The sequence below is a fragment of the Echiichthys vipera genome (assembly GCF_963691815.1).
Source record: "Echiichthys vipera genome assembly, chromosome: 16".
Lineage (NCBI taxonomy): Eukaryota > Metazoa > Chordata > Actinopteri > Perciformes > Trachinidae > Echiichthys > Echiichthys vipera.
Window position 1 is genome coordinate 13,528,589 of NC_139841.1, and position 13,994 is coordinate 13,542,582.

The following is a 13,994-nucleotide window of genomic DNA, read 5'->3' on the forward strand; positions in this document are numbered from 1 at the left end:
GTGACCGCTACATGGAGGTAGGCTGGCTAACTTACTCATAGATAGCAATTTCTAACGTCATTAAGTTTATGCCTAGCTTGAGGCGTGGGTTTGTGTTATTGTAACAACAAGTTCTGGGAGCAAGTAGAGGCGCACTTTTTTTTTCCTAGAGCCGTTTGATTTGTGTTGTTCTATCGGAGCATAGTGTCCGTTTCAGTGAAAATGATAAAAAATGTTGCCAACTGCACTTTTAAAAACGGGTAATGTTGGACAGTGATTTAAAAGAAAAAAAAAGAATTTGAGAATTATTTCTTTTCATTTTTTTGGCAGAAAAGTAGTTTCTCACCACATTGGAAGCATTGGGTGAAGCCCCTCTCTGGAGCAGATTCTTCACTATGTTCAGATGGCCCATGAATGCTGCTACATGAAGAGGAGTGAGACCAGACTGCAAACACAAACACAAAGACAGAGAGAGAAGGTCACCAAAGCTTAATGATAACAATCAAAGCATTACAGAGAAGTCGAATGACATTCTAGTTCATTAGCCACATCTGAATGACTGGCATGAAAGGATTAGTGTCAATTTTGACTCTGTCGTCTTTGACAGCTGTTTGGACCGCAAAGGACAACATTTTTAATATTTCCTATTAACCATCAGAAAATTGCCGGTCTGAAAACTTCAACACAGATGATACAGACATCAAACAGGGCTATATCATTGTGAAAATGTTGCACATTCCTTGTCATTTTAAAGCCATTTCAGCAAACTGTTCTATATATAACATACTGTATGTTTGTAACAAAAGGCATAGAATGCTTTATGAATGCTGCGTTGGTGGCATTAAAAGAGTGGATAACATTTTCAGACACTGTCCCCCGGGGGTCGCACCGTCTCACCTCTGTGACAGCTTCTAAGGATGCAGAGTGCTTTAGCAGCAGGTCCATGGACCGCATGTGGTTCTTCTTGCAGGCAATGTGGAGAGGTGTGAAGCCATTCTGGAAACACAGAAAATTGCATATCACAAATGTCTCCCTGCAGTGAAGGTGATTGTCTGTTGTGGTACGTTTTGAAATGACTGAAACACTAAAGTGGACATTAAATATTGGTTTCCCTTTTAAGCTTCTGCATAAGTCTTCAGTCATTTAAAAATAAATCTGCCAGGTCCTCAATGAACTTCTGAGCGACATGAACACAATATTAACAAGAAATAACAAGATGGATACAAAAATTACACCTATAAAAGTAAATTATTAGTAAATAATTAACTGGGGAAATCATCGATAAATGATGAACATCTTGGTTGATTGTACTGTACACTTATAACATTTTAAAGTCGTTTGAAATAAACAAGAAAACAAAAGACCTACCAGAGCTCTTGCATTTGCTTTGGCCCCCTTGTCCAGTAGGACTTTGGCCATCCGATGGTGACCACAGTGGGCTGCTACATGAAGAGGGGTTAAATGGTCCAGCGTGATATCATCAATCTCTGCGTTGTACTGCAGTAGCTGCCTGACACAGTCCATGTGATCCCCCTGAGCTGCCATGTGGATGGGGGAAAGACCGTTCTGGAAGAGAGAAGGAGTAGGCAGGAGAGTTAGCGAGAGAAACATGTGCATGCATCAGGATGTATGTAGCACATAGTCGACAAGATTATATTTCTTGTTTTCGGGAGAGCTGAGTATGACTCCTTAGAGGAGATATAATCAACGCACTGTGATAAAATGACTTGCAGATGACAGGCAAGGGGGCTTGTGGCAATAATATCTGCTTAGTGCTAAGTGTGAGCTTCCAAGGCTGACATCTAGATGCTAAGTAAACAGACCAATGTGTCACACAGCTTTCAGCTAATTAGCCAAAGTTGGATGAAAGTGCATACGATTCTAGCAAGCTGGTTTATATGCTGATTTTCTGTCCGCTTCATTGGTCATAAAATATGGAATCTCACTCAGTAGTTAGATTGAGATGTCACTGAACTACTACTTTTATTAAAGATAGTGCCACTTGTTGCTGCTCATGGGGGAATTGTTGGGTCTCTGTAAATGATAAATAAGTCATAGAGTGTGGTCTTTACCTACTCTATATGTAAAGTGTCCTGAGATAACTTCTGTTATGACTTGGCACTGTAAATGAAATGGAATTGAATTGAATAAACACTGACGTTAACAGAGCTCCAAAGGATAGTAATGGCAAAAAGACAACTACAGCGAACATAGTGTTTCGTTCAATTTCTCTACCTTGGTTTTAGCTTGGATGGGAGCACCGTGTTCCAGCAGGAGCTCAATGATACGAACGTGACCATTCCTGGCTGCACAGTGGAGTGGAGTCAGCTCATCCTACAAAGAGAGAGACGGACGAGAGTAATTAGAAAGGTGTTAAACGACGTAAGAGACTGGAACGAGCAAAACATTAGAGAGGAAGACGGACAGAGGGAATGCATTTTGGGAAGGATTTAGGCATACATAAGTGACAAAACACCAGAGTGGAGTAGAGCTGGAATGAACACTACCTTAGTTACGGCATCTATCTGTGCTCCTCTGTCCAGCAGTAGTCTGACCATCATCACATTGCCCCTCCTGGAGGCTATATGAAGGGGTGTGATGCCATTCTAGAGAAGCAGGGACACGAAATATGTGAGTTGTAATAAGGAAAAATAACAGTTTGGAGTCATTGCATCAAGTCTCCAGGTTGCTTCAAGATATGTCAAGACAAAAAAGGAAACTTATAAGGAAATGTACTATTAAAGTGTAAGTCCGGTGAAAATGGACCCCGGAGTTTATTAAAAAAAGACGGTTTTATATGTCTGTGCGTTACCACTAGGTCCATGTTGACAAGTAGTCCATACGACTTGATGACCGAATGCACTGAAGTTCAGCTCAAGAAGGACATTTTTTCACTAACTACGTTGTTGGTGTTTCGTTTTATGTGTAGGGACCTTAATCATGCTCCTGCAGAGGGTGGGTGCTAATTTGAGCAATATTAGTGGTTAAAAAAAACTGTTTTGGATGCGTTCAGTGCACCGCCAAGAGCTAATCAGTGTTATCCCTTTGGGTGTGTTTTTCCAAGATTTCTCCATACATGGTTGATTAACGAGAAAAAAAAAACTGTCTCGATGGCTTATTTGATGTATTTTCATGCCGAAAAAGACTATGAGGTCCATTTTCACCGGACTTACACTTTTAGATTCCTGTCTCCTTCATAATATTAATTTCTCAACACACATTGTTTGAAGCACATGCATTATTCCTTTTAGAGGTCACTGTCGAGATAAACTGACCTTGGGGGTGAAGTTAACATTGGCCCCTCTGTTCAGCAGCAGCTGGGCTACGCTCATATTCTCATAATGGGCTGCAATATGGAGAGGTGTGAAACCAGTCTAGAGAAGAGAAGACAAAATAAGAAAGTGCAAGAATAAAAACAATTATAAGGATGATAATCTATTTATACTATTATAAAAAATCAAGGTTACAGTAACGTGCATGACAAAAATAACAGTTTGGGACAGAAAGTGCAGTCCGACAAAAGTCCAAAAGATGAATAACAGTGTGTTTCTAGGGATTATTTTTTATATAAAATATAATAAAATAGTGATTTGCTTTAAGAAAGCTGTGGCACCAAACCGTTTACCTTTAGTATTTGCTTGGAGAGTTTTCTGGTTATTCAAGGAAATGACATTGTAATTGTGTTGATTCTGCTCATACAAGGTATTTTTCTTTATCTATTCTTTGTGGCTGATTATATTGTTATAGCACACTAAGTAAACCATTACACTAGTGCATAACATCTCAGTGAGCGCGTACCTTGCTGAGGACATCAGCGTTAGGGTCGTTCTGCAGAAGCACTGCGGCGGTGCGAGTGTCGTCGTTTCGCGCGGCTATGTGCAGCGCAGGGAGCCGGACCTTGCCTTTGGTACCGTAGTTGATGAGCAGAGCCACGACGTTTTCATGGCCCTGCTGGAGCGCCACCGCCAGGGGAGTGAAGCCGTCCTGAGAGAGGGGACATGGAGTGAAAATAGAGGAGAGATGATAGAAAAGGTAAAGAGGTCAGGAGGGGGCAAGGACGAGAATGTAATAGAGGAGAGGGAGGAGAAAAGGGACAAAGTGAATCTGACACCATGTAATGTTATATTCTATGAGCCAACACAGTGCAAGATAAAATATCATGAAGTACCTGACAGCATGATATTTTTTCTTTGCTTGAAAAAAAGCTGCAAAGTGACATTTTTTTTTCTGGTGATCCATTTTCCAGGTGTGATCTAAATTGTTCTCTCTCCTGTGTTTATGACTAAAGAACAGTTGATGAAAACGTTTTGACAGGTGATTTTGTTTTTTGTTAGAATCATTTTCTAAAAGAAAAGAGAAAAATGACCCCGGCAAAACTTTTTTTCATCTGTTCTTAAAGCTGCAATAGGAAAAAAGCAAAAAAATATATAGTATTTGAAGCTGAGTGAAACCTCTTCTTACAGCTCTCCCTCCCTATCTGTCTTGAGCCAACAGTAATGCCCTCTCTCTCTCTGAAATGACCTGTGATTGGCCAAAGTCTCACATCAAAGGCTAGATTTACTAAAGCCTAGAAACAGAGCCAAGGAAGTGCAAAAGTCTAGTTTCTCTCAGTACACTTGAAAAACAAAAATGATGAAAGATTATTCTGCCCAACAATGCCAAAAATAAACTGCCTGCTCCAGGTTTAAGTCATGACAGAAAACAATTTAGATCATACAGGAAATTGATCACCAAGAAAAACTCTCAGGACAATCCGTAGAGTTTTGTCCAGTGCAGACTGGCAAAAGAGCCAGTCTGAAGAGACACGTACCTCGGTTGGGAGACTTTGATTGGCACCGTTCTCGAGCAGAAACTTGACCACCTCTAAGTGATTCTCCTGTGCTGCCATGTAGAGAGGACTGAACCCTTTCTGTTAGGGCACAAATATATTATGTAAAGTTACACACATGCAAACAATACAACGCAAAATGCACACATCCACATACATACAGGGATTCAAGACTCGACTGATCTGAGAAATAAATACTAATAAAACAGGGGTTCACTTTTACAAGGACACACACGTGCACGACTCAAGCGTGCATATACAAGCTCAGAAATACACAACGCCCCTAGGTTACTGTTTGATTGCCCCCCCCCCCCCCCCCCCCAGTATTAATCATGCTTTATCAGAAAAAGAACCCCACTAGAACAGAAGAAGAGTACACATCTTGAAAAATCCTGTCAATTTAGAAATGTTCTTTAGTAGATCTCGGTCCTGTCATTCTTTCTGCTATCACATATCCATTCTAACATTTTGCCACTATACTGTCTTGTAACAGTGAGTGACGTATCATTTGACATCAAAACTGACCTTATGAACCCGGCCACATGATGGCAGATGATTGGGTAAATGTGTCCCATATCTTTCTAATCAGTGTTTGAACTTTTTTTTAATGTTTCTAAGGGCCCCTTAATAGAAGGTAAATAAAAAAAATAAAAAAATAGTCTGGCCAATCTGGGGGCCCCTGCACACCTGGGGCCCCTACTCTGCGGCCTAGGCCGGCCTGTGCATTAATGTGGCCCTGGCGGTGACTCACGTGTGACTGGGCATTAACGTTGGCACCATAATTGACAAGCTCAGCCACCACTTTCTCCTGCCCTGCCAGCGCTGCGATATGGAGAGCCGTGTTCCCTTTCTGAAGGTCGCACACACACACACACACACACACACACACACACACACACACACATACACATAAAACCGCACAAAAAGAAAGGGGGAGAGAAAAATTAGAGTGAATGAGAGAAAGGCAATGCAACCTGATGGCCTAGATCTCGACACGGAGAACTCCAGGCTGAAATACATCTAGTGTTTTGCACTTATAAAGTATTTATGATAAAAACCATGACGATAGCAGTATTTACATTTTAGCCATATTGATGATATGATCAGACCAATGTAATGGCACCCAGTGGTTTCTATAGCTACAGTCCATCTGTAAAAGCTCTAAAGTTATTAAAGGTGTGTTACTTAAAGTGCTTTCTTTCATTTCTAATCAGCATGAAATGCTTATTTAGATTGTAAGCACACAGAGGGAATAAAGTACCTTGGTGGTGGCTTCCAGCTCAATGCCAGTGTGTAGTAGCTCCAGGACCATTTTGACGTGACCTTCTTTAGAGGCCAGGTGTAGCCCGTTGAGACCATTCTTAGGGAGAAGACAGAGACATTTAAGTCACATTAGAGTTAGAAGAAACATACAGGATAACATATATTAAAGTATTAATTCATTGGCCCAAACAATTGAACTTTTGATTAAACAAAGGACCATCTGTACCTCGAAGCTTCAGTAATAGCATAATAATCCTGTTAATAATCAGGATTATTACAAAGTCCAGATTAACTGAAAGTGATACGACATCTCTCAGGGCAACTAAATGAGTTAAGTTTTGGTCTTGGGAGTTAATGTAATAAATTATACATCCGCAATTGTCGGCTGCATCAGCAAGGAGAGGGAGGCTAAGTACAGGGGCGTTGTGGACTCAATGTTGGCAAAACGAAGGAGTTGATGGTGGACTTCGGCAGGCAGAAAACACCCCCTACACCTCTTTTAGTCCAGGGGATGGATGTGCACACTGTACAGGAAGACAAGTACCTAGGAGTACATTTGGACAAACAAACTGGACTGGATTAAGAACACAGAAGCAGTGTACAAAAAGCGCCAGAGCCGACTGTACTTCCTGCAGAGGCTCTGATCATTCAGTGCAGTACAATGCTATGGTTGCTCTACCAATCGGTGGTAGCCAGGACAGTTGATGACAACAGAATCAACAAGATCATCAGAAAGGCTGGCTCTGTCCTGGGGGTGGAGCTTGATTCTTTGGCGGTGTTGTCAGAGAGGAGGATGTTACTCATGCTATGAATTATCATGGAAAATGACTGTCACCCTCTCCACCATGTTCCGGTCACACACAAAGCACCTTCGGCAACAGTCAAATACAGCAGTGACAATGTGCAAAGTTTGCAATGACAGTAGGAGAATTGACCTCCCTAAGGGGACCCCACCTGACTCCAGCCACTCCCGTTGCAAGTTTTTTAAAATTGTTTTAAGCATATTAATATACTTGAATTACAAGTTGTTATGTTTATATTCATATTTTGAAAAGAACTAACTTTGAAAATGACAAAAATGTGCAAAAAAAAAAGAAATGTTTTTGTTGCTGTCAGATTATTTATAAAATAATGGTGATGAACGCTGGTTCTAAATATCTAAATTTTTGCCTAGGACCCCAACTGACTCTAGAATCGCCTATGCATGGATTACACTGGATATTTATCATTACAGCTCCTCACAACTGACTCACGGGACATACTGTACAATAACGGGACATACAAACAAATATCATGGACATATCCATGAATACTCATATATTGTACATATTAGGATCACACCGTGTTTGCATCTTATCTAGGTTCTTATATTTTGTAATTACTGTTATGTTATCTTAGTCTTTTCTTTATTTGAATTCTTTGTAGCTGCACTCTTCCCACTTTGTTTTGCAACAGCTGTACAGCAATTTCCCTTTGGATATATACCGTCTCAACACACGCACACACACACACAAACACAAACACACACACACACACACACACACACACACACACACACACACGCACACGCACACACACAAGGCGACACATTCTACCCTCCTAAATCAATTAATGGAACAGATCTTTGAAAAGATCTCTCAGTAATCTCTACACATCCTTGGCCACATTTGGCCTTGTCCTCTCCTTGGACTTGATCATTGTGGTCTCTGCCACAAGCACTGACATAAAGTATCTCACAACCTTTCAGAATAGTCACATGTGCAATAATTGCGGTGGTCTGAGGAAGTAGACTGTAATGTGTTTAACTTCTGCTACTGAACCCCGTCAAACTTTCAAGTTCATATTCAATCTGTATGAAATGAAACCGCTTTGTTGATGGAAATGAAGTAAGTGAAAAATAAATGCCGTATTCATTCAGTCTGATGCCCGTGAGCACTGCACCATATGCGCATCTCCTCCAGCTGTGCGTAACATCACTCGTGTAGTTACTATCTCTCTAAAAATCAACACACAACAGCAGGAGAACTCAGTCATGACAACATGAAAAACCTGATGAGGCTGATGAGTAGAGAGGAGAGGTTGCTGTTTTATTTGAACATTGTCCATCTGTCTGTCTGATTGTTTCTCTAGGTGCCTGGCTACATATCGTATTAGTACATTTTGAGCTGCAAAATCCGCCTGCTGTAACCAGCCTGGCCACCAGGAGTCTCAGTTATCCACACTGTTCTCAGGCTTCCCATCATACTGCGGTGTCACTCATTTCAAATGGGCAACACAGTCTCTCTGCACGCATGCGCAGAGAGATGGGAAACACACCGTGTATCAGTGGCAATTACACACCCTGTTACATGTTGTGTGAGAATGTCTGCTGTGCACACACTTTAGACTGAATACACCGTGACATTAAGTTTTGTTTTGAACACAAAAATAGAACCTTAAATGCTCATTCACAGCTACATGTTAACGATATGCATTCATGTATACATTGACACAGGCAATAGTAGGGAGTTACCTCAATATAGAAAAGTAAAGAGAGGAAGACAGGGAGCACCAACAAGTGCCTGTGGGGTTGCAAGGATAGCAAGGGCAGGCTATTGCTGCTGAATCACATAAATCACATTCAAAAATACCATCTCTGCCCTTGCCTTCAGTCCCCATAAAAAAAAACCCAGGCTGGGTTGCAGCAACAACGACTCATTTTTAAACCTGTTTAAATCACGGATTAACTTTAAATCATGTTGCACCAAACTTTAAAACCAGCTTAAAATTAAGAAAGATTCATTATAAACTTTTCTTTACCCCTAGTTTCCTTTTCACCTTAAAGTTAGATTCCATTTAATTATTTTCCATCAAAACTTTAAACTTTAAAGAAACGCGATCCAGTATTAACAATGCATTTAAACATGGCGAGTTTTAACTTTTAAAATTGCAGACTTTTTTAAGATTTTTTTTTGGCAGTTTTTCAAGCCTTTTATTATCTCGGACAGACAGGAAATGGGGTGAGAGAGGGGGAGACATGCAGCAAAGGGAGTCGAGTCAAACCCGCGGCTGCTGCCTCGAGGACCTTCAGCCTCTTTACATGGGGCGACTGCTCCAAACACTGTGCCACTGGCTGCCCCGAAAATTGTTGCCTTTTTTGAGATGGAATGAGGAAGTTTTTCGAGGTAAGTTAAGGGACAGACTTAAATCAATTGTGATGTATGATGCTGCAAGGAAACTGTTATGGATGATGATGATCGTTATCATCATGGCAGTTAAAGAAATTCAGCTGTTCCACCAATGCTCCAACTGCCCTAAGATTTAATGCCACTGGATGTTTCCAGAGGGTTCGGCCAACAAGTTTTCCTCGAAGTAGAAGACATTAGAGCTTCTCTGCTGATCCATTGTGAGTAACGTTTGGCTAACTTATGGATAAGCTAGATAGCCAATATTGTAACATTTTGTCAAGGAAGACAGAGCAGCCGATTGGTACTTTAAACTCTTATTTTGATTTACATTAGAAAACCTGGATTTACTTAACATAGATCATTTTTAGGTGTGCTACAGAGCTCTGCTTAAATTTAAAAGTAGATTTACTTATTTAAAACCTAATTTTTTTTAAAATCTGATAAGAACTAATCTTAGATTAAAATTAAATTACTTAATTAATTCTCGCTGGCACAACCCAGCCTCAGAAAGAAATAACTGCATAAGGAAATGGAGGGAAATAATTCCTATTAGAGAATCATTTAGGGCCTTTAGAAATATAATGGATCACATGGTTGTGGGTATGAAATTAAATTATTGTAGATAATATCAATTGTAATTATCTAGTTGATTAAATTCTTAAAAGGCAGAAATTAAGGACCCTTAACACAATTCCAAAACAAGGTTTTTCTTTTATTTTAACAGTCATCTATCGTCTATAACTCATTTTCTGTCTGAATGCATCAATAGTGCAACGCAGATTAAGGGAGGTGGGCGTTCATTCTTAATGCCCAGACTTCCATCTCACTGACAGTGGTTTGTCCGTGTTTAAAAACATTTGTCTATTCATTCATCAAACTTCTCTCCCACTCCACAACCATCCTTAACACACCAAGTTGAAGCCTGGATTTGTTGTGCTATGGTCATGATGCAACAAGGTGTAAGAGAGCAGACAGTAGGGCTGAAGATTGAGGGGACTTTAATCTAATATACTTAATTATTTATGCCCACCACTTTACACAAAAGATAGAGAATCAGGAGGTCTAGGAGTCATGCATTTTTAATTTTTCTTTCTTTTACATAATTTGCTGATACTGCAGAATGGCATTCAAATGAGATTATAGGGACATTATGAATTGCATTCAGATCCCTTTCTCTTGAGACTCTTTGAGTCTGTTTAATGAAGGCTAACACCACATTTTGGACGAATTATTTTTCACAGGAATAAAATGAAGTTCTACTCTCTATTAAATGCGTTTCATAATCGTGACGTTTCTAAAGGCCTTATACTTTCCGACAGAGGAGTTGGCGAAGGGCAAAATAATCTCCCAGACATTAGTGCAAGAGGCAAACAACCTTTTTCTAATTACTTTTATTTACAATTAAAATATTCATCATATGCTTTGAGTTCCTTTTCACATTAGTTAATGTATTATTCTTTAAAGCAATGTAAAAAAAAACATAAATATACCTCATTAATATATTATTTGCTTATCATTGTCTGAGCAAAAGGTGTGTCTTACTGGTCTAACAGCAGTTGGTCTCCACATATATTGTCCCAAAGATAGCAACGTCTATTTTATGCTTAGAGCAAAAAGGTAGCCAGAAGGCACTGAGCAAACCAAGAAAAAACTCTTTACTTTCTCAAATACGCTTCCCCTGGGCATGAATAATTGAATTGGAGGGTGGTTTCAAGGAAAAGGAGCTTATAAAGTGGAGAGAATATCATATCATCGAGACCTGCATCATTGGAAATTTCTCCTGAGAAGCATTAACAAGTCAGGCAATAAAGTTCTCTCACCTTGATATGTTGCAAACCCTTTCAATTTTTACGACTGACAATTTCATTACCTTGGTGGCTAACATCATCCTCGACCTGGCAAAACATATGGTTACTGGACTACACTATGCAAGTTTCTTTCAGCAAGGATTTCGACTCAAGGCAGCATGGTGGTGTGGTGGTTAGTTCTTGGTTCGGATCCGAGCTGGGGCCCTTCTGTGTGGAGTTTTGTGTTCTCCCCATGTCTCCGGGGCTTCTCTCCGGGTTCTCCGGCTTCCTCCCACAGTCCAAAGACATGTGCGTGTTAGGTTAATGATAATGTATTAATGTTGATTCCCCTGTGAATGTGAGTGTGAGTGTTGTCTGTCTCTGTTTGTCTCTATGTGCCCTGAGATAGCCTGGCGTCCTGTCCAGGGTGTGCCCCGCCTCGGGCCCAATATCAGCTGGGATCGGCCTCAGCCCCAATGCGACCCCGTTAAGGATGGGGATTTTGACTCCCCCAGAAAACATGTATAAACTCCCAGCTCTTGGCTTTCCACGTAAATGAAAACACCAATGTATAAATAGTGCAGTGATGATCCCACAGAGGGGTATGAGCACAGACTGCTATTTTCTTTTCTTTTCTTTAAAGCACCGTGAGTATTAAATAAATGTTGTAATTGATTTTAGTAAGAGACACACTTGAATTTACCGTTTACACACAAAAAAGCTTTTTTTGGATACGAGTTTAAATAGTGAGTTTAAAGAGAGTATCGTACTTGATTAGCTGTGTTGATGTTAATTCCATTCTTCAAGTGATCCAGAGCCTTGTCCAGGTTCCCCGAACGAGCTGCACGCAGGAAGCTGGTGGCTGCATCGGCCTGCAATGAAAAGGAAGAGGACGACTTTTAAAAAGGAGAGGGAGTATGTATGTAAGTCTATAAAAAAAAACACAACATGTAATACAGAGATATACTGTTCCAAGCAAAAAACACATCCATCCCCAACGGCACAAAAACTTGCACATCTATACCGACATCAACAGGTCTGAAATACACACAAACACATGCTCGACATCAAGATTAACCTCAAGTCCTCGATATCAGGATGTAGTTGGACTAAAAGCCCCAGTCAGGTTACACAATCCATTACAATACTATAACAATCACTTTGAGGCAAGACACAAGGCCATATACAGGAAATACAATACTACAATCAGGGGCTCTCCTGCCCTCTGTAAGAGGCTAAAAATGTCAGGCTCCTTACAGTCGAGCATCGCCCACACTGTGAGTTTGGCAGGCGTTCACAGCCGAGCACACTTCGCCACGAGCTCCGCTGTCTGCCTGTCTGATCTCAGAGGAAAGCTCCTGCGGTTTGCATCTTGGTGTGTGTCAAAGTGCTTGTACGCCTCTGTACGCACCTCTGAATTCATTCATCAGCCAACAGTGTAACACAGCTGACCTGCACAACAAGATGTTTTTTCTGATGCCCCCGAAGAGGAAACACCACGTAATGTACTGTGCTCTCGGCCCTTTCTTCACTCCTGTCAATGGCAAAAATATGTATTTGTTTGAGCTGTTAATCCCAAGTGGTTTAATTCTGTGGACTTGCTGGGAGATATGCCTGCTTGTATTTTTTCGCCCCTTTATCTACAAACAAATACGATTATTTGGTCCTGTTTACCTTCCCATTTCTTTCCATTGTTTTCTGTTCTCTAAACATCTGAGATGTTCTACTCAGTCTAGCTCCTTTGACATTCTGCTGAATTATATCGCAATGTTGGGAGTATTAAGAAAAAGGTTCCCTGACTTTTCATTGGATCGCCAATAAACTTTTTTTTGTCTGCCTGTCTTTAAAAACAATATATACTTTAAGGAAACACTTACAATTAAACCAATGTGCAACATGCTCTCTTACTTGAGCATTCACAAGAGATGATCCGATATCATTTTTTCCTATCGATACCTATTCCCATTCCTGAGCTTGATACTAATACTGAAAAACATAATGTACTAACCCTCTATGGCTGTGATATGATTGCTATCACTGTTGTATGGTTTGGCAACACACTTCCTCTTCTAATATAATTTGACAGTCAGTCATACCGTAAAAAAGAACATAAACAAACTACTTTGAAGCAAATTTGTTTCAGGGCACAGACCTGAGTATTCGCTGATACTGATCCCAGCATTTTAGGTAGTCTCGGAACAACTCTACTTCAAATAAATAATGGAAACAACTCATAACTTTCTATACATTTTTTATTAGAAAACAAATGTGTGTACTTTTCTTTTCAGAAAACCACTAAACCCCTAATATTCTCTACAGGTATATGGAGTCTTTCTTTTCTGAAACCAGTGTTGATGTCTGTAGGAGTGCTGGTGTTACCGATATCTGTTCAAATTGACTTATCGAAGTATTGCTAATAGCATACCAATTTGGTTGAGATCTGATAGTATAGTATTTTAGTATTCACCCTGTACCTGTATTTTCTTCTATTTTCTTCTCACAGCCCACCACAAAGTGTCTGGGAAGCGACATGATTCAATATCTCATCTCCTTGTTTTGAACATGAGAGCTAGACATTACTTAATTAGAAAACAGCATATGCAAAGAAAAGGTATTCTGTTCAAAGTACTTAGTGTTTGCTTCCATGTATACCTTACCTTTAAAGGACAAAAACAAAACGTATTTTGTTTTTTTATATGCCTAAATAATATTGGTAGTTCATCAATACCCTCACATTGCAGGATTTAAAGTGACATCCACCGAGTGTTCAGCTGCGCAAATTTTACAGCTAACTCCTTTTGTTTCCCTTCTTCTGCGCTATAATGTTCATAATATTTACTGTATTACTGTCGCCTCCAGCTGCATGATCATCCTCCTGTTTCCCATTACTCCACCACCGCTCGTAAACCAGTTCACTATGTTCATTTATCATCACGTGTTTGTTTGAGTGCTGGTCATTTTGAGTGTGTG

The 13,994-nt window shown here is 40.2% G+C and overlaps 1 protein-coding gene across 1 annotated transcript in view; it reads right to left on the reverse strand.

Annotated features, from left to right (window-relative positions):
• The window catches only part of ank1b (ankyrin 1, erythrocytic b), a gene marked incomplete at both ends in the record, with an annotated part of 76,393 nt that overhangs the window by 31,543 nt on the left and 30,856 nt on the right, over positions 1–13,994 (reverse strand). Inside the window, 11 exons of the mRNA XM_083929458.1 lie at positions 326–424; positions 877–975; positions 1,348–1,545; positions 2,215–2,313; positions 2,487–2,585; positions 3,255–3,353; positions 3,778–3,963; positions 4,790–4,888; positions 5,559–5,657; positions 6,069–6,167; positions 11,795–11,896. Coding sequence (XP_083785584.1) covers positions 326–424; positions 877–975; positions 1,348–1,545; positions 2,215–2,313; positions 2,487–2,585; positions 3,255–3,353; positions 3,778–3,963; positions 4,790–4,888; positions 5,559–5,657; positions 6,069–6,167; positions 11,795–11,896 — 1,278 coding nt within the window. The remainder of the gene's footprint in view (positions 1–325; positions 425–876; positions 976–1,347; positions 1,546–2,214; positions 2,314–2,486; positions 2,586–3,254; positions 3,354–3,777; positions 3,964–4,789; positions 4,889–5,558; positions 5,658–6,068; positions 6,168–11,794; positions 11,897–13,994) is intronic.